Below are 24,106 nucleotides of genomic sequence, written 5' to 3' on the forward strand. Positions count from 1 at the left end.
TAGGAGAAAAAAAATCATCTAACTGACAAAGCCTTTATGGGGCTTGGGAATAAAATAAAAAGAGGACAGTTCTAAAAATATCAAAGAAAGCAATCCAAAGAAGGCTCTAGTGGAATAATCACAGGCAACTGTGTAATAGAGCTATGGAAAGCAAAGACATAGTTGAATTTTAAAACTTCTCTGTGATGATTAATTTTTTTTTTAATTTCACTGGACCTTAGATTGCCTAGACATTTGGCGGCATATTTTTCTGGATAGGAATTCTAGAGGGTCTTGATAAGAAACATTTGAACGAGTAGACTGAATACAGCAGGTCACCCTCCCTGAGGCAATTCTCATCCCAGTAACTGAAGCCCTGAAGAGGAAAAGAAAAAGACAAAAAGCCCCAGTAATGAGGAACTCCTCTGTGCTAATCCTAGCTACACAGGAGGCTGAGATCTGAGGATCATGGTTCAAAGCCAGCCCAGGCAGGAAAGACCATGAGATGCTTATCTCCAATTGGCAACCCGAAAACTGGAAGTGACACTGTGTCTCAAGTGGTAGAGTGCTAGCCTTGAGCTGAAGTGCTCAGAGATTGTACCCAGGCCCACCTCTTTGCGTTGAGCCTGTCATCTTTCTGATGAGCATTTGTGCTGTCAGCTTTCCCGGTGTGGGGGCCTTTGGTCACGGCTGAAACTGCACCTTTTCTTTCCTAAGTCTCTAGTTTGGCAAACTGCAACTATTAGGAATTTTCAGTCTCTATCATTATGTGATGTGAGAAAATTAACAAGGTTTCCTTTGAATAAAACTCACTCTATATATACAACCAACTGTTCCTCTAGCGAACTCTAACACATTCCCTGACCCTGAGTTTTTTTTTTAATTTTTACTATAAAGGTGATGCACAGAGGTCTTATAGTTACCTTAGTCAGAGAAAGAGTACCTTTCTTTTTGGACAATGTCACCCCTTCCCTCACTCTCTCCTACTTTGTCCCACCCATTCTCACCCACAAGTTATATAGTTCAACACAAGGTCCAGTGAGTGTCACTCTTTGTCCTTCCATTTCTATGCCTCCCTTTATACTCAGATAGATGTGGATAAAAAAGAACAAAAAGAAACAAAAAACAGCAAAAAGAAAACAACCTCGTGCCCATTTACATTATATAGCTCATTATTTAAGTGTATTTTCTTTTTTACTGGTGGTTGTTTAAAAAACCTATTTTATATTCTAGCAAATATATTATATATTTTTTATTTTGTTGTATTTATGTATTTATACTTTATTTATTTAAATATTTATATTTTAGGAAATATTTCTGTCATAAATATTACATAGTTAATTTATTTGCTTTTATAATGTTAAGAAAAGATAGAAGATAAGGACTGAGGACATAATTATCCTTAGATGTAGTGTTTAAACACAAACTAAGAATTCTTTGAGTTATCCTATGATAAAGGAGTAGCAAATGCATAATAGGATCCAGAACTCAAAGGATAAATCTAAAAAAACTAAAAAAAAAAAAAAAAAAAAAACAGGACATTATGGAACCCTGAAATTTAAGTAGAAGAAGAAAGGAATGAGCTGGCTAAGGAAGCTAAGAAGGAGTGGCTAGAACCGCAGTTGGGACATGGTGAACCTAAAGCCAAGCATAAAGTAGCAATAATAATTGGCAACTATTATTATTAGAAAAATCTAGCTTGTCAATCCTGTAAGAAACACCACCATTCACAATATCTCTGAGAGGGAAAACATGTTCTATATTTTCTTAAATTGAGGATCACTGAAAAAATGATGTTTTGTTTTTTTCATTTTATGATATCTTTTACCTACTGCCAGGTACCATTCAGATTTCAGGAATAACTAAGGATATTCTCTTTCTTCCAATACACTAAAATATAAGCATATCATCTTTAATCCCATTAAGAATGACATTTGTAACCAACGATATCTAATTATTGAACTTATTATTGAACTTTACTTATTGGCTTCCTTTTTATATCCCATACCTAAATCATCCTAAATCATGAAATACCATACATGCTGTCACTGGAAACTCACTTTTGAAAGGGAATGCATTATTTCTTTCATTTACGACTTGATAACTCAAATAAAATATTTGGTCGATTGTATTTGTTAATTCCATTATTAATATTTAGGGATATAACAATGTATTATTTGTTAAAATTTTATAAAGAAGTAATAAATAAATCAGTAATCTGAGTGCTGATCCATGATTCTACCCATTTTTTGTTGCCTAGGATGGATAACCTTTCTTAACTCCAAATTGCCAAGATGGAAATTCTTAATATCCGTCTCTGTGAATATCCAATAGGAACCCGAATTTTATGTCCCAGAGGTAACCTTTGGTCTCAGTGTGTGAATATCTAGAGACCTGTATGGTTTAGGAGAGGATCACACTGTCTCAATAGCTAGGTGCATATCATCATATAAAATGGCATTTACCAAAATGAAGTGCAAGAAATGGAAATGAGAGGTTTTTTGTTCTTGTTTTCAGTACCTTTTGCCTTGTAAGTTTATCTGTTTGGGGGAGAGTAAGAGGTAAAGGGTGAACAAATGCAGCAATGACACTCACTAGACACTATGCTGAAAATGAACTTTACAACTTCTGGGAAAGGCAAAGGGACGCAGTGACACTGTTCAAAAGGAAATGTACTCATTATTTGGTTTATGTATCTGTAACTGTTGTACATCACCTTTACAATAACAATAAAAATATATGCATATTTTTAGAGGATAAACTTTAGATTCTACTCTCAACCTGCTTGGCTACAGAGTTTCTCATTTGGGTCTGTGGAACTTAGGAACTATGTCCAACTCCTTTGTTTACAATCATACCCAACTTCTTTGTTTGATTCATTTTCCATATTTACGATGGATTTTTTTTTGGTTATACATTAAAAAATTTGGGCTGGGAATGTGGCTTAGTGGTAGACTGCTTGTCTAGCATGCATGAAGCCCTGATTCCTCAGCACCACATAGCAGAAAAAACCGGAAGTGGCGCTGTGGCTCAAGTGATACAGTGTTAGCCTTGAGCAAAAGAAGTCAAGCACAGTGCGCAGGCCCTGAGTCCAAGCCCCGGGACTAGAAAAAAAAAAAATCTCATTTTTCATCCTATCTCTTGTTTCTGCCTTCACTGTTGCATGGCTATAATCTTATACCTGGACTATTGCTAGAGTCTACCTATACTCTTCACCCCTTCTTCTTTATTTCCCACAGCACAGAGGATTGGGACTACATTACAGTGGTGTCACTCTGATCTTGGTCTCCAAGGCTCCCTCCTGGATGCCAACTCCTTATAGTATGCAATTAGCCTGTATCATTTTTATCAGCTCAGAATGCTCTTCAGCTGTACTGTTCTCTTGCTTTTCTCAAGCATTTTTTTCCAAATATATATATATTTACACATATATATATTTAAAGACATTTAAGTGTAAGAAAAATACAGAATAAACCTGTCTGATAGGCATTAGGTTATATATGATCCTCCATGCTTAAGAAGTGAGATGATAGGGAACCAGTGCCATTTCCTTTGAATACAACACATATAATCAATCAATTTAACTGAAATGATATTATGGAAATCATCGCTATTGGTTATGACAGTGCGAGTAGGTGATGATCTACCGCATGGTAGATCAGTTTCTTTACCATCTCTCCACTGCTTGCTGCCTGCTAGAATAGAAGCCACTTAAAGCAGACTTCACTTAATCAAGTAGGCTTATGAAAATTCAGTCTGATGAGCAGGTAACAGATCCATCAATGAAAGGTCAATCCAACAGTTACCTCAAGATTAATTCTGCAATCAGTCCACATTGACAAGAATACAGATTATAACTAGAGCCTGTATGTAAAAAGATGTGATCGCCAAACCAAAATATAAGGACCTGGTTTAACTGTATAAATACAGGAAATAAAATATTTCCAAGGGAATTCTGATGACAGCGAATAGTCATCCATACTTTAGTCTACCATACTTTATCATGTTTGGTATCCTATGAATTTCTTACATAAGTGTATTTTGTTATTTTTCTTCCAAGCAAAAGCTAATCATTTTCTAAATGATCTGAACATAACAGCCAAATAAAATTGATTCAAAAAATATCAAGAACAAAGTTTTCCACAAAATGGCTGGAGGGTTCACACACACACACACACACACACACACACGTATGTATGTGTATATATATGTATATATATATTGCACAATGGAACCCATTGTGACATGTCAATATATGTAGGTTAAAGTACAAAGATAGAGAAGCATACTAAATAAATTTGAGTAAAATACTAAGAATTGACTATTAATTTTAAACAGAGATGACTATTTATCTAATGAAAGACTTTGAAATATGGGAAAGTCTTTGAAATTACAGTATTGAAATAAAGCCATGATCACAGCACATTTCTACACACTGTCTTAAAATTATCAATTTACTAAGTGAATTTCCTATGGAGTACCCCCTGTGGTCACTGTATATGATTTTGGTACACTATATATTGTATGTATGTTTATCTGAGCTACAGAAAGGAAAGAGAAATGAGGGATGGTATAACAAATATTATAAGAAATGTACTCACTACCTTGTTAGGTAACTGTAACCCCTTTGTACATCACCTTGACAATAAAATTTAAAAAATTATCAACAATACAAAATCTGAAAGCTCTATCAACCATCTTCATCACACTGATATTTATAACACACATCATGTTTTTTTCTCAGTAGAATATTCTCATGGAATATTCAAAAGGATAGAATGTGTATTGAGCCATAAAACAACTTTAAAACTATGAGAATAGTAATAATGCAGAGAATGTTCTTAGACTTTATGGAACTAACCTAGAAATCAATGTCAGAAAGATGTTTGGGAAATTCACAGATATATAGAAATTCATTAATTTTGTGATATATTCATTTTCCTTTTATGTCCTCTAAGATAGCATGGAGCATTTGTAAAACAACACTCTACTTATTTCTGAATTTCCCATATTTCAATGTCTTTCATTAGGTACATAAGCATCTAATCTTTCTTTTCTTTATAAAAAATGTTTATGAATTTTAGATATTTCAGACTAAGTCTGGGCTATTGTTCATACTGTCAAATAAGAATTTGGCAATCTGTAAAATTTTGAAACTACCAAATATTTTACTTCAGTAAAAAGTACATTATGTATACTAGATATTTATTAAGTAATTTTAATAATAGAATACAAGTTATAAAATGACTCTAGCTTTTCTGTGTACATCTGTAGCCCAAACTGTATATAACCTAAGAAGAAATAATTATCACCAATTTCATTTGCAATGAAGTGGCTCTTAATTTCTCATTTGGCATCCACCAAACCCCTATTAAATACTTCTATATTTTCAATTTTCTGTACTTTGTAATTAATTTGTGTCACTTGATATGAGGTAAAGTAATAAAACTGTATATTTCATAAATGTATCCTACTTATACATTTTCTTATACATCTTTATTGTCAAAGTGTGATACACAGGGGTTATAGATTCATATGAAAGGCAGTGAGTACATTTCTTGTTCTACTTGTTACTTCCTCCCTCATTTTCCCCCCTCCCGCCTTCGCCTTCCCTTCTCCCCTCAAGAGCTGTGCAGTTGGTTTACACCAAATGGTTTCTAAGTGTTGCTTTTTGAATGGTTTGTCTTTTTGTTCTTTGTCTTTCAATTTTGGTATTCCCTCTCCATTCCCCAGTAATATTACCCGTATAAACAGTATCCAGGGTACACGGGTGTAATACAGTGGTAGCAAGGGTACAGCCACAGGAAGGGACTACAAGAGAAACAAAACTAAACAAATCACTCAGTCAAACAGAGAAAGAAAAAGAGGGAAAAAAGTAGTACAAGTTAACATGGCATGTTGAGAATAATTACAACAGTGCAATAGCCCTTGTTTCCGTAATGTGGACTTCATTAACAACCGAATGGTCTCATTGAGATTTATTTTGAACATTTAAGTTTCCACTATATTCAGCCGCTGAAGAAAAATATTAGTGGTGCTTTGTGTTACTCTTGTGACAATGTATGAGGAGTGAAGACTTCAGTAGCCAACGTATCCTGAATTATCGATATGTATAAGAAACTGCATTACAATTCTGTGATATCAACTAAACTTCAATCACTAACTTGGACTTATTACTTGCCCACTTACAAGAAAGAAAATAAGGTCAATGAGATTAGTTTATGCTTGTCAAATAACCAGGGTATAAGGTATTTTAAAAAGGTTGAATGTTAACAAAGCCTATGGTTCTGTCTTTAACATGTGTTTAGTTTCCTTATGAACACTATCTTCTTTCAATTTATTTGTATATGTATAGACAGAGAGAGAGGCAAACATACCTACTTTCACGCACACACACACATACACACATGTATGTGTGTATTTATGTTTGTGTTGATTATTACAGAAAGAAGCTAGAAAAGGTCAAATGAATGGTGTACAAGTCCTGAAGGCCTAGAAAATATACTTCGCAGTTACCTGCTTCAGCATTCAGAAGGCCTTTGGGAAGTTACTTAACGTCTCTAAGCCTCAATTTTCTTCCCAACTGAAAAGAGGGGGAATGCCTATCATATAAAATATATACACAGTCCTATGTAAGAATTTGCAAAAGTCTTATCAAACACAACTCTTGGCAATCTATAAATGTTAGAAATAATTAGACAATAAATGAAAATCATTTCACCTCACTTGACTAAGAGTTCCCATTTGAGAAGGGAAAACATTGTCTGATTTACTTACCATTTGATCACTACCACTAAGCTCAAAATCAGAATTGTTTATCACAGGAAATGCACAGCTTTACATAAAAGATAAAATGTAATCTCATTCTGAGGACATTAAGGTTTGGAAGCAAATGGAGAAGAAAAGGTAAACTGTTTCCTGTAAATGGATATCATTTGGAAAGCTAATAAGCTACAAATCAAAACTCATGTTTATAGGACAAATACATAGACCAACCTAGCAGAGACCAACCAATCAGAGACTTCATAGAGGAAAGTAAAAGGAGAGAGAGCTGGGAAAGGAGGCTGGAACTAGGAAAAAGGTCTCTGGACACGGAACAAGATTCCATTTCTCCCATCCTTTCAGCCATTGCATCCAAAAACAACAACAAAAGGTGGGGGGGGCTGATTACATTTGCTGCTGCTGCTTCTTTCCCTTGGGGAAAAACCATAAAGCTCCAATCGATGTTTTATTTGATGCCTGTAAGCTACCCAGTGCTGCTGGAAGTAAAAGATGTGAAGTCATGAAACACAGGTTCTGGGGTCAAGGCTAATAGGCTCCACTCTGCTAATGTGGAGTCTATGAGGTAAGCACAGGCCCACAATAGCGTCAAGCATTAGAGCATTCTTCTCAACCTCCTCTGAAAGATGCAGGGCTTAGGCAGCTCTACAGGAGTCCAAATAAATCTCTTTCCCGTGATATTGAAAATGAATGAGAGGTTGGTGCCAAGATTCTTAATGGTAATATTATAGGGTATTACTAATGATAATACTCCACTCTGTCTCAAAATTGCCCGAGAAAAGGCTTGGCTGTATGCTTTGCTTATCAGGAAATGAGACAAGGCAGGGTATTTCAAGTAATGTGAGCAAATTCTTAGAAAATCAAGAAACTCAGAACCCAATTTACAGCAAGGCTACCCATTAAGAATGGAGGGATTGGAAGAATTCTCTTGCATTTGGCTAAGCCTTGCACAATGAAGGAGCAAGGAATCTGGAAATTATCACGGTGAGGTTGCCTTTTTCCAAGCATCATGAATTTTACATGGTGGTTAGCTGTTCACAAATGGACTACTGTTTTTCTTCAAAGGAAATCCCTGTACCCTCGGAATCTCCTGAACAGTAGTGACTCTGGCTTCTTTTTAGCACTTCCTTTTTCTGTCACTCCAAAGTGTTCAAGAGTAGTCAGATGTTGATCGATAGTGGAATGCGTTCTGAGAAGATTGTTGTTAGTTGATGGGGTGGTTGTGTAAACAACCAGGAGTGTGTGTACATGAATTTAAATTATATAGACTGCTACACCCAAAGGCAAGAAGGAACACACTCTAGGTACTGCTACAAACCTGGAAAGTATTTCATGAGCTCAGGAAGGGACTGCAACAATGCATGTATATTGAAACATGTCACCAAGAAAGCGGAGTAAAATATTAGGCTATCAGAATTTTCCATTTCTTTATGTATGCAAAGACTGAAAAGGTGAGAGAAAGAGAATCTTGCCTGGCTTCAGAGTCATGTTTCCCAGTCCCAGTTTCCTTTCCCAGCTCTCTCTCCTTTTTGATTTGCTGCAGGAAGTCTCTTTGTTGTTGTTGTTGTTGTTTATCTCTGAAAGGCTGGTCTGCTTATTTGTCCTATAGACATTATTTTTGGTTTGTGCCTTATAACTTATAACTCCTTTATCTTCTAGGTAGCTCACTATTGAGGGAAACGTTCCTAAGAAGTTCATGACTGTGTTTTCAATTCCATCCAAGAATGTTATCCCTTGCCTGGTAGACAACTGCTTTCATCCCTTATATCTGCCAGCGATCACCACTGCCTTGCCCATACAACCCGAGTTCAGGCATCAACTTAAAGAATGAACCAAGATAACACATAGCCAAGACTTCTAGACGCCTGGATCAGTATTCTTTCCTGTATAAGATTTTACTTTTCATGTCATTAATAATGTAATGTATTTCTCTCTCCCCAAATTTGCTTTTGTAGGGCACATAGGTAAGAGGGAAATGAATAACCCTCAAAAAAATTTGAATCACCAAAAGTTATTCAAGGTGACTTTCTGGACATTTCATGCCTCTGCAAAAAGTTTCCTCATGTCTTCCCTTCCTTGTCCTAGCTACTCAGAAAGAATTCCCAAAGATCTGAACTATGCAGAGTTTTCTTTACTACAGCTTCTTCTTAGAGGTTCAAATGCATAAAGAAATGTTTGTTTATGCAACAATATTAATAACCTATACTGTCACCTATGTAAGATTGATCTATAAATTCTCACCAGCCTGATTGCTACTAGTTTAAAATAAAGACAGTCTTCTGTTATTCTATATTCTGGTCTAGCAAACAGTGTAAACAACTATAGAACCCATGGCTCTTTTCTCATGGTGTAGATGAAGTAGGACTTGGGCTTTTATGAAAATAAAAACACTCTTAGACTTTGAAGGGATGACAAAAGTCTGTAAGGATGAAGTGATGTCAAAACCAAGCCAGAAAGAATGAACTGGAATTATCTAGGAAAGAAACGAGTTGGGAGGAGGATAAGCAAAGACATGGATGCATCATAATGTGTGGGTATATATCAATTGTGTGGATATCATAATGGACCAGAGGAACTACTACAGATGACTAGATGACAGCTGTCAATGAATTTTTAAATGAAAAAAAATTTTTAATGAACTTAAACCCACAGTTGCTTTCTGCCAGTAACTTTTCCTTGTACTTTAAACACTATATGTTACTTTTGCAATTGGTAATATTTTTGGAAAAAGTAAAATTATTTAAAAATTTGAACATGACAGTCACAGAATGCTGGGAAAATGTAATAGTTTGTAATTATAGACAGAATATATTAACTAATTGTTTTAACAAATAAACATATTAATGTAAAAAGAAGCTTCTGTATCTAAGACAACTTCACCAATCAGTACATGTAGTTTGAACATTAAATAATTCAAAAATATTTTAAGATAATAACTTTATATTGGCACTGGCTGTTGTATTCAAATATCAAAATGCTAAAGCTTGAAAGTTACCCCAAACCGACATAAAAGAATACTCCTTGCATGAATTCAAAATTACCTTTCCTGTCTGATAATTTGATTACAATTAAACTTATTTCAGATAGGTAACATACACTTTGAGTGATAGTACATAAGATAATCCTGCTCCCTATGTATATTCAGTAAATAAGCACTCTGTAGATAGCTTTCCCACCATTCATTTAGTTGCTATGCATTCATTCCTATGACGCTTTCTATTTTTTTTTTAGTTTAAAGTATTTTATGATGAGAAAAAATACTATATTTGTGCAAGTGTGAGCAACTTGGGAAAATACAGCAATGTGTGTAGAAAGGGTCAGCGGTGGGAATGGACCGCAGGTGGATGGCCGCCGGGGTGTGTGTGTGTGTGTGTGTGTGTGTGTGTGCAAGGATGGAAGTCCATCCTGGTGGTGGATGGCGCCCTGACTTCACAGAACTTCACATGGGTAGACTGACCACACACACACACACACACACACACACACACACACACAATGCACAAAAGTGCAACCATGCACAGGCACACGCTCGCCAAAAGGCACTTACACATAAACAGGAATGCATGCTCCACACGCAAATGCACATGTAGATGCATGTGTGCAGAGACGCGCGTGAGAGCATTAGGCACCTATGTGTACATGTACACCAAATGTGCACGTCCAAACATGCGTGGGCCACACGCATACGCTCACATGCATACATGCAAAGTGCTTTCTGGTCTAGGCACAGGTACACAAAAAATACTATGAACACCTGTACTCACACAAACACGCGTGCACAGTCCTATGCATACACTCATGCAGCCACACAAAGGCACGCGTGATCGAGGCAGGCACACGTGTACACATGCGAACCCAAATGTGTATGCATGCTCACACGTGCACATGTGCACACCAGAGTAGATCTGGGTTCCAAGACTTGACAAGAAGTAAGGGTGCCGAGCCCCCCTCCTGGTTCACGCGGCAGGGGTAACGGGGCGGGGGCGGTCTTGGTGCTGTCCTTGCTGTTTCCCGCGAGTCTGTGAGAAGAGACCCGGCTTTGCCTGCTGTAGGAGCTGCCAGAGCAATGGACCAACACCAAGAAGCTGGCCTTCCAGGTGAAGCAGAACGTGGACCCCTCCAGGCCAACGAGGTGAACATCCTGAGATGGAAGGGCCAGCATTTCGAGGTACGGCGGGGGCAGGCAGCAGGGTGGGGTGTTGCACCGGGGCGGTGGCCCACCGGGGTTCTCTGGCATGGCTTCTCTGCAGTTCTCCTAGCTCAAGCAGCACGAGTTTAGGGAGAAGTTCAGACAAGAAGCTAGCTCCATTCCTCTTCAGCAGCCCCGAGCCCTACAAGTCCCTGGCCTGTCCTGGAGCACTGGCCTCTTGGTGCACGGGGCGGCGGGCACAGAGGGCTGGAGGGCGGTTTGACCCTTTCTATTTTTAATTCTGATTTCTCAGGGCTCCTTGGGGCAGTCTCTCCCTTCCTTCATCCACACCCTGTCCCTGTCTTCATGTCTCTTTTCCACGCCAGGCCTGCTAGTATTGTTTTCAGAATTCCACTCACCTTAGTAAGGTTTTCTTTTTGCATTTTATGAATATATTCCTGTACTCATAAGATCTCATGCCCTCTCTGTGATCTAACTTGTGACTGGCTTTCTGGTTTTGAATGTCTGCCTCCTCTGACTTGGTGGAATTAATACTGTTGAAAAAGATCTTTTGAAGTTACATTTTCACCATGATATTGCTCAAGGAAATTGTCTAGAAAATTGATCTCTTCTAATGAAATGTATCTCTCTTGAACCTAATTCAATGTCCTTGATAAACTGGTCAGAATGCACCACATAAATCTATTCCCAATCATTTATGTGCCAATGATATGCCAAACTGTGACATCATTCCCATAGCCACTCGACAACGTGCCTTTACATCAGAAACTTTTTGTTAAGAATCTACATATTACTTTCATTTTCTCCAATTTACTAAATGATATTACTCTTTCCTTTTTCTCCCTTACATACATGTTTTCATTCGTTGTGGATAAGTTGAAATCTAATACTCTCTATAAAATCCATTAGATGATATTTTTCCAAAATGGGATGGCTTTATTGAACTAAAATATCTGAAGAACTCAGTCACTGTGTCTATCTTGTCACATAAGAAGTCCTACTTCAGTTAAATATTTGGAGAGAGGAGTTGGATACACTTTAGTCATTCATAATAGTATACTCTGCTAACACAAAGCAAAATTCTAAGGAGGGATGCTTCAAGAGGTTTTGATAGTGCTCCAATTGAAATTTCACCATCTAGTTCAATACAAGCTATCTAAAATGATTAGGATATAATTTTGTGTATACATACACACACATATATGTGGACATGAATGTAGATTTATATGTGCAGAATGGCTTTCTGCTCTGTAGGAAAATCTTTCATTTAACGTAGTCTGTGTACCTTAGAAGCAATCTTTGAGTTTCTACTTTCTCAGTTTTCTACTACTTCATTGTTGAGCCAGAATTTACTTTTAAGATATCCTTAGGTATCTTTTGAGAGGTGATAGTATCTTTCAATGTGTGTTTATTGAAACATAGAACTTTTTATTAAATATTGACCATACTATATGCTACTATTCCTTTATATTCTGTTGTCAGTAATGTGTCAAACCAAGACTCAAAATTAGACCTACCAAATGATCAAGTTTTCAATTCTGATTTTGTTAGTCATGTATTTTGCAGCTACAAGAGTTATTACAACATATCAAATGTGAGATCTTCTGCTCCTAGTTATGGGTGTTTTAAACCAATATCTAGAAAGAAAATCCAAAATTCCAGTTACTGAAAGTTTACCCAACCACATAAAAGTATACTCATTTCTCAGATTAAAATGACAAAGAAACGTATGCATGCACTCAAATCTAGGAGCTCCCTGTAAAGATGCCTGCAATACCAACACAGCAGACATACACACCAAAGCAACTCTGTGTTACATCCATCCCCTGCTTGAACAATACATACCATCCAAAGCAGTTTGGGTACATAGTGAATTGAAGCCTCGTTTGGTATATAAATTAATGTAACACTAGCACAATATACATTTGTAATCAAACAAGTGATTCTCATCAATAACAGCCATCAAGAATGCGGCAGCCTCAGGTGGAGAACTCTCACGATATCACCCACACAGAGCAATGGCAGCTGCAGCCAATCTGTTCTCTGCGTGTCATTACCATTCTCTCTGACTGGGAATATAAGCTGTAGATATGGTGAGGTTGTGCTTCTTTGACAACCTCTGGCATGAAGTGCTATACAATTTTAGAAACTCTCCTATATCTCTCAGCTTTTTACTTAAGACAGAGATATTGTTTGTTTGTTCCTTAGAAAACAAGATTCTCTCTCTCTCTCTCTCTCTCTCTCTCTCTCTCTCTCTCTCTCTCTCTCTCTCTTCTCTGCTCCCCATCAAGTGGAGAATAGTTTATTGGGAATGTCAAGCATCGTATTTGATGAAGAATGCCAAACTCTAGTTTACATTAAAGATCAAAAGAAGAAGAAGAAATGTCAAGTGACCCACCTGTTGGTTTGATGAGTGTTTCGCCAAGAAACAAGTGTGGGAATCTGATGACATCTGGACAGAGTTGGCCATCTCCTCTCTTAAACACAAAAGCAATGGGAAGATGTGATCATTTGGTCCCTTGGTGGAGTCCGTATGAGCCTTGCTCACACACTTGCTACGTGTGTTCTTTTGGATAATAAGGAAATGTTCAGCAGCTGTATCTTCAACTCAGATACTTCCTAGTTGCTAATTCTGTATTTTACTTAGTTAATGAAAACATAGGCAGTGTTATAAAGAGCTGGCATGAATGGATGGTTTCTTCTTCTTCTTCATCTTCTTCTTCTTCTTCTTCTTCTTCTTCTTCTTCTTCTTCTTCTTCTTCTCTTCTTCTTCTTTTTATCGGATTAAGTATTTATTTTCAGCAAGTATATTTCACACATTTTATTTTACCATTCATGCCTTGTCAAAAAATATTGATTCTCTTGGGTACGAAAGTAAATGTACACAGAGAATGTACTTTTGAATATGAAGTCAGCTTTTTAAAATAATTCGTTTAAACCATAAGGCAATGCTGTATGCAGGGCACCGGTGGGCGTGCCCATTGTAAAGGTTGGTGCCTAACTGCAAGAGATAATTTAGCAGTAGGAGCATCTGGGGCCTTGGCAAAGCTCTTTAGGCATTTTTCTTGGCGCCAGCTTCTTACCTCTACACCGATCACTTGATAACACATTTTAAAAGGTCTATGGAATATTTGTTTCGTATTTAACTTCCACGGATTTCTTTTTTTATTCTCTTTGCTTAAGCAATGTGGGTGCAATTGAGTCAAATACAAACTATGAGTGCATGAATGCTTGTGTATTTGTGTGTATGAGAGAGAAAATTTCATAATACTATTGAAAAGGAAAGCAAAATGGAAACTATTATTACAGAAAATTTCGCAAATTTATTGTTTTCTTTGACATTTCAAGCCATATAAAATGAACCTCAAAACAGCAGCAATATCAAAGCAACAATGGATCAAATAGGTTGAAGTCTCTTACAAGACCTATTGGAATCAAAATATCCCAATCCAGATTCTTGACTCCTCTACAGTTCCCACCTATTATGAGATTTTGACCACAGACTTGAGAGAAACTCCAAATGCACAATATAAAGGCTGGTGCAGAAAACTTACTTTGTCGCACAGTCATGTTTATTACTCTTGAAAAAAATTTCCAAAACCATGCCTTAGATAAGAAATTCTATGAAATGCATATGGTATTCTCTTTTTAGTGCAGAAGTACAAATTCAGTCTTTGTAGAGATGTTTGCTGTTTGGGGATTATCTCTAAAAATTGCAGTAAAGCTTACATTGCACCCCAGTTCATATTTAGATTCATGTATCCTTATGCTCAGAAATATGTGTATCTCTGGATATTGTCTATGTGCCTACCTGATCTAGGGAAGGGAAAGAAAAACGAGGGTGTAAGATATCACAAGAAATGTACTCACTGCATTATTAAGTAACTGTACTCCTTTTGTACAACACTTGGCCAACAAAATTTAATTAATAAAATAAGGGAAAAAAAGAAAGAGGCATGAGAAATAGTGGTAGCAAGTGTGCAAGTGTGGAGACTGCACTTGGGGAAAATGGTCACAGGCTCAAGCCTTCTTTGTCTCTATCTAAATTGCTCTGGGCCACTGCCTAAAACTGTCTTGAAAACCAGTGGGTTAAAATGCTGCAAAGAGGAACATGTGGAGAGGGCATGTATATGAGGAACCTCACCTGAGGAGATCTCAGACGTGAACTTCAGGGAGGTAAAGCCTGGAAAGTATGGGTATCAGTATCTGTTAGTACTAGAATTCAATTTTTCAAGCTGGGCTGAGTCATTCCTGATGAATACTGAAACCATTCAGGCAAAAGTGTAATAATTATTTCATGAAATAATGCCTCGATTTAGCTTACCCATAGCACTGGGGATGACAATGGCCAGGCCTTCAGGAATCAAGATACTCAAATATTATCTAAGGCCCTAAGAGTTAACTGGAACTTTTATCTTGTTCAGAGGAGCTGGAAAGGATCTTACAGGAACCTTTAATGTCTGAGACTGGCAAGGACTGGGGAAGCCTCCTCCGCTTTGCACTGCTTCAAGCAAGATGCACCCCTTGTGTTAAAGGACTCCCTCCCTCCCTTTTGGAATAATTTGTGGGAGACTATTCTCTTGCTTCCTAAACTTGGGGAACCTGTATTAACAGAAATGCCTAATCATAACCTTGTACAGTAACTGCAGGTTTGAAAAGGTGTTCTTTCACATGCCTCTCCTTCGGTACCCAAGGACCACTGGCCCCCTGAAAAAAAACTCCACCCACTATTTCTTGCCTGGACAGCTAGTTTGGGTAAAAAGGCATCATGCTCCTGAATTGGAACCCAAGGGGCAAGGACCTTACTCAGCAGTGCTAACTACACAGTCAGGTATTGAAAGTACAGGAAAATAACAGGAGATACATCACTCTCATGTGAAAAAGGCAGGGGGAAAACATCCAACAGATGTCTGAAGATGGACTCTTCAGAGATATTCAGAAAATCCCCTAGAGATAAGACTTACCAAGCATTAATTAATGTGGTCAACAGGGACATGATTTTTTCTTCCAATTCCCCATCCTTGTTCTTAATGTGTTATTGTAGCTTTTCTGCCCAGACCTTTGTACAGGCAGCCTGATACTATCTGCTGGACTTGCTGTACCTTTCCTGCTTGATTGGGATTGGGGGACTCCCCTCTGGCCCAAAATAAGAATCAAATTAATGATTTGATTAGACATGAAAAACAGTGGGGAACGTGATAACCAGCTTGAGGTGGGGGCATCAGAGCCATTGGATCAAGATGTGGAGGTCTATTTATTAGACGTGCATTCAAGGGGAGGCATCCACTGTGTGTGGGTGGATGTGAGTGGGTATGTGGGGGGGGAGGCCATGGGAGCGGGCAGTGTGTATGTAGAAAGGAACAGAGGTGGTTTGTGTGAGGTGAAGAAGGATGGAAGGTACAACCTCGGGAAGGTAATACAAGAACATCGTCAATAATAGTAGCTACAGATACACATGGGACCTTGAAAGTAGTTACAACTGTGATATACCAATCGTTTCCATACATGGAGTTCATTTCACTGAGCATCATCTTATGAGATCATAAGGGTATAGCTATTGGGCTCTTGTGATCCTCTGCTGTGACTTGCCTATCTCAGTAATCTTATCTGAGTATATTGGAAACCGTCTATACTGGTATTAGAACTAGGAAATTGAAAGGGAATACCAAAATTGAGAGACACAGGGTAAACTATAAAAGCAATACTTGCAAAGCTGTTTGGTGTAGGTGAACTGAATACCTCATGGGGGGAAAGGGAAAGGAGGAGGAGGGTGGGAGGTTACCAGGGACGAGGTAACAAACAGTATAAGTGATGTATCCAATGCCTAACATATGAAACTGTAACCTCTCTGTACATCAGTTTGATAATAAAAATTTGAAATAAATAAATAAAATTTAAAAAAAAAGAAGGATGGAAGGAAGCATCAGGAGGTGGCTGCCAGAGGAGTGGAGCAGAGGAGCTGGGCAGAGCGGTACTTGAGCCTGCCAAGGCTCCTATGGGGAGAATACTAGGTATGTGTAGAGCCTTAAGGCCTCAAGGAAGCCTGCAGAGAAGAATTGAGGCCTCCAGTAGGCCTGCAGAGAGGGGAGAGGCATAAGAAGTGGCCAGGCATGCAGGAAAGAGAAATCAGAGGAACTAGCACCTTCAGAGTTATGGAAGTTTGGAGGTTGATCCTGTTGGAGTTTGGAGGCAGAGGCTGCTCTTGGTTCTCAGTTCTGAGTTCTGGGTAGTTAGCCCAGGACAAGGTAATCAGCCACAGGCCTGGGTTTGGAGGTGGAGGCTGTGCTGGTTCTGGTTTGGGGGTTCTTAAATAAAACTCCTTTGCCCCCTTTACCCATGCCCTCATGGATTTTTGTGCTGTCAAGGCATTACACTGGATTGTGGACACAACATCATTAGGAAGTGGCTGGGTAGTTGACTTGGTTAGATTTGTTTTCAGTTAAGTGCACATTACTCTTGGTGTTGGTGTAGATGTCACATACTCCTTGACAGAAGCAGGACATTCTCATTTCTCCCATTTGTCTTTCTGATTCCTCTGAGATCACTAGACCAGGTGTGCTGCACTAGGCAAGGCCTGGGTAAGCAACATGGGAAACACTCATGCAGAGGAGCCCTGGACCTGTGATGGCTCTGAGCTGTCCAGTTCCTCAGGGACTGCAAGAGCAGGTTATATCAAGAATTCAGCAAACTCAGTGACTCCCTGATCACAATACAAATGTCACCAAATGTGGTTAGAACAGAGCTACTTCTGCACGGAATGAGAACAGTTATAATTTGGACAGGTTGTGTTTCTTGATGCCACTTCCTGGAAGAAAATTGAAAGCCTGGGAGGCCACAGTTGTTGTGTGAGGGAAGCTAGGAAAGGTACAGGTAAAACTGAGCACCTACCCAGCTGTAGCAAGTCCCACTCTTGCCCATAACTACCCTGGACAGAGTTAGATGTGGATAGGGCTGCAGGAGCAGCTCCTATCAGGACTCCACCCATTCTGCCTGGATCACAAATTTCTGGCCACACCCTCTGTTATTTCACACTTTTCTCTGACCAATGGGATGCCAGACTTGGGGCCACACCCATATCCTCTGCTGCCTAATAGCCCTGGTATTCCCTCTGTTGGCTTACACCACTCCCAGCCGTTGAGGGAGGTGGAGGTGGCCGAGTGGTGTCAGCGAAAATCAGTGAGTTAAGGGGTATAGTGAGAAAACGACATTGTCAATGATTGTAGATTGTAGATTGTAGTTTGTAGATTGTAGATTGTAGATTGTAGATTGTAGATTATAGATTTCAGACCGCCTGGGAATGTGGCGATTCTGTCTTGCCTGCTGCCCCAGGGCTCGAAGGTCTGAACAATCGAGAGAAAATGAAACAGCTGCAGCAAATCAACGACGGCAAGAAAACCAGCAGAATTGTCCTGCAAGTGCACCTGCACAATTGAACACAAAGAAGAAACCGATCAAGGGCGATCATCCCAAGAGAAACACCACTGGGTATGGTCAATCAACTGAGCCTACTGCCAAAAAGCACGCCTCCCCTGAGCCTGTCCTGCCTTTGTGCAGCTGGAGACCTTCCTCCAGGGTGGAGAGTCTCACAGCTCCCAAGAACACCGAGGAGCTGCAGAGGCACTACCAACACCTGCTGCTTACCCTGCACTCCAGAAAGTTACGAAACCAACAGCTCTCCAGTGAGCTCCACCAACTGAAGAAAGAAAAGAAACACCTGCAGCATGAACACCGAAGAGAGAATTGCAGGAGAGCCCAAGAGAACGAGGCACTGCAAACAGAATTGGAAGCTCACAAGCTAGCCATACAGATGTTGGTTTCGGAAGAACCCAATTTACGCTGTGCCCTGGCTCGCATCCAGCTGGTGGTTAAGGAGAAACTAAGGGAGCAGGAAGGCTCATTTAGTCACCACCCACCACGCCACCAGCGGGCTGCACAGCAGCATGTTGGACAGCAAGAGATAGCATTGTCCCCAGTCACCACCCAACGGGTTGACACTCAAAAAAAGAAGCTCCAGCTCCTGGAAGACCAGGAGAAGAGCAGAATTTCTGATTTGGAGGAAATCAACAGCGAATTACAAAGGAAACTGGAAGTCCTCTGGACCCAAAAGCTCAACATGCAGAGCAGAATTCAGAAGCTGCAAAAGGCATCAGAGGAGCGGGCAGTGCTGAAACGGCAAGTGGACAACCTGAGAAGGGTGGTGAAGACCATGAGGTCAGAAAGGGACAACGTTGCCATGTCCCTGAGGAGGGAGAGTGCCCTGTGGGAGGACATGGTCCAGCAGCCATCCCAAGGGATGAAGCAACAGACAGAGGAGAGAGAGCAAGGGGAGAGGCAGGTGTTGGAGCTGGAGGTCAACCTGGAGGAGGTTAGAGAACACCTGGCAGAGCTGCAGCCCCCTGCAGGACCAGCTCAGGCTGCGCAGCAGCTGCAGACCCAGGCCTTGCAGATGCAGGACGAATTAAAGGACCTGAAGCAACAGCTGCAATCTCAACTGCAGGAAAACCACAGCCTCCGTCTCCAGAACCTGGAGCAACAGGAGCGGCTGTGGAGACTGGAACAGGCAGCCGAGGAAGCCATTCCTAGGCCTGCCAAGGATCGGGACACAGAGACCGCGACATGCACACATGTGCAGGACAGAGAGATGCAAGACCAGCTGGCCCAGCTGCACGACGCTGCCCACCGGCTGAGCGCTGAGAAGGAGGAGCTCGCCAGCGCCCTGAGCGCAGAGCAAATCCTGAAGAAACAGCTGCAGGAGAAGCTGGAGCAGCAGGAGAAGGATTTCCAGAAATGGAAAGAGGTGGCGAAGAGAGCGAGCCAGGAAGCTCAGGAGCTGCAGGAGCTGCAGGGCCAATACCGGACACAGCTGCAGGAACTCAGAGCCACCTGCGATCAGCACACAGCCTCCAATCGGCAGCTGAGCTCAGAAAAGGAGGCCCTGCAGGAGCACCTGCAGAGGCAGACCCAGCTGCTGGAGCAGCTGAAGCAGGAGCAAATACAGAGCACGTTGCTGGCCCAGACAGAAAGGGAACAGTTGCAGGACACTCTCCAATGCCTGGACGCAGCATGGCAGCAGAACGAGCAACTGCAGGCCAAGCTGAGCGTCCTGGGTTCCCCTCCAGAAGGCCAAGGAGTGAGTAATGCGGAAGAAAGGGGGGAGGAGGCAACCCCACTCGACGTGACCGTCCCTGACGATGTAGAGAGCCCTCAAGTAATGAGGGATTTTTATCAAAATGCACTCTTAGCTGCTGAAGCCAAAGAGGTAAAACTCCGCCAGCAGCTGCTGGAGCAGCAGGCCCGCTGCAGGTGCCTGGCCAACCTGGGAGCCCAGTGCCAGACCAAGCTGGAGCAGGAGGGCCTCTTCCCCAGGACGAGGACCCACGGCCTGTTTGGGAAGAGGAAGCAGGACACACAGGTGCCCAAGAGGGAGCTGCAAATCTGCTTCAGCCCCGACCTGCCTGACAAGGTGGACTTCCAGAGTGCAGCAGATGGCCTGCAACAGCGATGCAGCCGGCTGTCAGAGCACATCGCCGCCATCGAAAACTCCCTCATTGCCTGCAGAGAGCAGATAGAAACCCTGGAGACCCTGCATCAAGAGAAATGGGAGCAAGTCGATCTACTGTCCCAGGAGAAACAAAAGAAGAAGCAGGAGCTGCAGGAGTTGCTGTTACAGCTTGCAGGTAAAGTGGTGACATGCCAGGACAAGATGCAGGGAGACACCGAGCCCCCTGCTGCTGACACCACTTCAGACTTGGCAGGCCCCATGAAGACTGAATGTAGCAAGGAGGATGATGGTAGCAAGGATTATGATGTGGAACCATCCACAGTAGAGGCTGAGGTGCCGTGCCCCCTAGAGCCGTCCACCACACAGCTTGGGGGCATGGGCAATGAACGCCCCATCACTTTCTGGTGCAAACTGAAGAACATGATGAATATCCAATAATTACTCTCAGGAAGGACACAAACAATTACAAATGTGTTACACACATTCTTCCGGACTATTTTCCCTCTCCCTGTCCCCTAACACTGGCTCTGCCAGTGTGGTCACAAGCTCAATTAACGCAGCTGAAATCGAGGAGTCAAAGGCCTGCAGATACAGGCAGAAGAATGGCTCAGAGTCGGACGAGACAACCTAAGTCATATGTCTCTGCGCGTAGAACACAACAAATGCTGAGTGAAATTATATTTCTTTTTGTCAATTTATCAATCATTTATTGACAGATTTTTATCTTAAAGTACATTTTAGTTAACAAACCTATTTACACGGGAATTCATCCCAGTTATTTTACAGATCGTACTTACGAACCACACTCTTAGTCTCCAGTGCAGAGTTGCACTGGATGTGACTATTGGCGGGAAATGGCCCGGCTATTTACACATACACAGTAAACATGTTTGTTTTTCATGTCTGCACAGGACAGCATATTTTTTCTGAAGGGAAAGTATGATGTTTGGGACAAGAGGTAGGATGAAGGTTTTATCTGTGATACTACATTGTTCCTCCAGATTCAAATGATTTGGACATCATCAACTTAGGAATCATCTATGGATATTACAAATCCTCATAAGATAGTTTAATTTAAAAGAATATGATTGCGCAATTTCTGTTTCAATCAATAAAATTGAACATTGGAATGTTTAAGGTGTTTTCATTGGGAGGAAGAAGGGTAGAAGACTGCAAGTTCTATTCTACTGTTTCAGCAAGAGACTATAACTCTTGCCGTAAAATCACAATCATTAGTAAGAATAAGAGGACGTGAAGGAGTAAAGCAGAAAGCTGAAATTTGTAATACATAGTCAATTTATCTGCATATGTATATTTTTAAAGACAAGAAATCATTTGGGTTTATCAGAGAAAGAAATATGTGTATCTGTTGGATAGATATTTAGGAAGTATTGCAATCTCATTTCCTTATCCCATTTTTTCATCATCCTTATCTAGGGCAGGGACGGGGGGTGTGGCCAGGTGGATTATGATGTCACCTCAGGGAAAGGGGAGGTAACTGCCTCCAGGTCTGCTGCTTACCCAGGTAACTGGGTGGAGACTTAATGAGGTGGGGGCATCTACATGGAGCCTTCCAGGGATGGACCTAGCAGTCATGATTTCATTTGACACTGAGATATCAACCAAGCTAGCACAAGTGGGATGTGACCCGTGTCATGGAGTCATGATTCAGCATCAGGCTCAGTGTCCGAGAAAAGGTTTTCCAGCATCTTAGTGGACTGGAACTGGTGAATGTTTGTCCACCTAGCCAGCTCCTTGTTATAAGAGCAGAGGCACCCAGCCTGCAAGTGGTGTGAGAGAGGACAGTTCCCAGGGTGTGTCATGGAAAAACCAGTGGCTAGCACCCAGCACGTGATGACAAAGTCACTGCAGCATGGTGTACACTTGCATCACTTTCTCCTACCTAGAATGATGGCACAATCTTGAGATTTTAATGAGAACTGAATGATAGACCTTGTTAATAAAATTTCTACCTGAAAATATAGTATAGAGTCTAATGATATATTCGTATGCACCTGGGGTGAGGAGGATCTTTAGAGGGCCAGTGAACTAAAAGCCAAAAAGCCTAGATACATTTTAGGCCGTGAGCAAATGCAGACACTTTTCTTCTCTTAGAATACATTAACATGCTTGAAAACGACACACAATTTGAAGAACCTAACCAGTACGTGGTAATATCTATGTGAAAATTTAATGGACAATTGACTTACAAATATAGACAGAGGATTTAATCAGCATATTTTCAATTATGGCAATTCCATAAAATACTAATAGACCCCCAAATTCCCTCTCATCTTTTGATTTTTTAAGCAATCATAGCATCCTAGTGGAATCCATTGTTCAACGTCTGTAGTTTTGCTGTATAAACAAACCTACTCTGCTGCTGGTGGTGTCAAATTATAGCACATGTAATAAGGTACAGTGTGTGAGATTTGATAAAAAAAATGGCTATTATACTCATTTATACAGGTTCTATTGTCCCCCTTTTGATAGTTTTTAGGGTCCATTGTCCTTGCTCCTGAAAAATGAGCTTTGGTGTCAATCTGCAGTTTCACCACTTTTTGTCGCAGCTCTGGTCACAGTGAGACTCCTGAGAGGGCAATTGCCTTGCCATACCTGGGTTTGGGTAAGAACATCAGTGTTACACACTCAACAGTGAAACCACCTGAATGCGAACTTCTCAAACTGCCTCCTGCAATTGAGCAAAAGAGTCCTGCTCAATGAAAATTAGCAAACATTTTAACAAGTAACTCATAGAAAAGGAAAGGCGAACAAAACAATACCATAATTGGATCTCAGTAATTGAGAGATATATGTTTCACAAGTCTTATCACAGCTAGGTAAAAATATATAAGCACATTTACAGCCAAATAGTGAAATGTGAAAAGGATTTGATGGTCATCATCATAACACCACATATCTTATGGTTAGTAAATATCTTATGTAAAAACTAGAAAAGAAAATTTTGGTCCTATTACTTATTTCTATAACTGAAATTATGCCTATCAAATACTATTAAGTGAAAACACATTATTCTGCAGTGTGCCTGATTATATTTTTCAATAAAAGAAAAAAAGGAAAATGTAATCTGAATTCATATATATTCCTGATCTGCATATTAATTTCTAGATGACATGAGAGTAATCATCTCAGACTTATAACCTCTCCTTATTCTTCACTTTCAAGCCCTCCACTATATATGATTCAGATTAGGTCATCCAAAGCATTTATCTAAAAAAGGAACATCATCCCGAGCCTAAAGAAGTGAGTGGAAACTGAATTTAAAATATCTTTCCTTCTTGTTTTCTCAAGATAAAAATGAAATTGTCTACATACAACAACCACTGGGAATAGTGGGTAAAACACAGCAGCTACCCTAATTCTTCAAACTCACCATTCTTATTGACAATACATTTAAGGCATAAATTAGAAGAATCTCCAAACACTACCAACATCACCCCAGAGTCACCATCTGCCTCTGCCACAATGGACTTCAAGAGAATAATTGACTAAAGAGAGATTATTCACTCCCATTACTCCCATTTGCTGTTCAAAAGACCTTTGCTAAGGTTTATGTACATTTGCCAGATTTTAAGAGGTATTCCTAGAGTTGGGAACTAAATTGTAAAACAACTTCGACATCATTATTTCAAATGTTTAATTTTTGTCTTCCTACATGATATTTATTAGAAGGT

General features: G+C 40.2%; 1 protein-coding gene across 1 annotated transcript; it reads left to right on the forward strand.

Moving 5' to 3' along the window:
* Positions 1–17,848: 17,848 nt before the first annotated feature.
* LOC125363939 (golgin subfamily A member 2-like) lies at positions 17,849–20,849 on the forward strand. The gene is made up of 4 exons (XM_048363275.1): positions 17,849–18,085; positions 18,189–19,181; positions 19,275–20,201; positions 20,304–20,849. Exons 1-4 carry the CDS (start codon positions 17,849–17,851, stop codon positions 20,847–20,849), a joined length of 2,703 nt encoding a protein of 900 aa, XP_048219232.1.
* Positions 20,850–24,106: the final 3,257 nt, after the last annotated feature.

The sequence above is a fragment of the Perognathus longimembris genome, chromosome 15 (assembly GCF_023159225.1).
Source record: "Perognathus longimembris pacificus isolate PPM17 chromosome 15, ASM2315922v1, whole genome shotgun sequence".
Taxonomy (NCBI): Eukaryota; Metazoa; Chordata; class Mammalia; order Rodentia; family Heteromyidae; genus Perognathus; species Perognathus longimembris.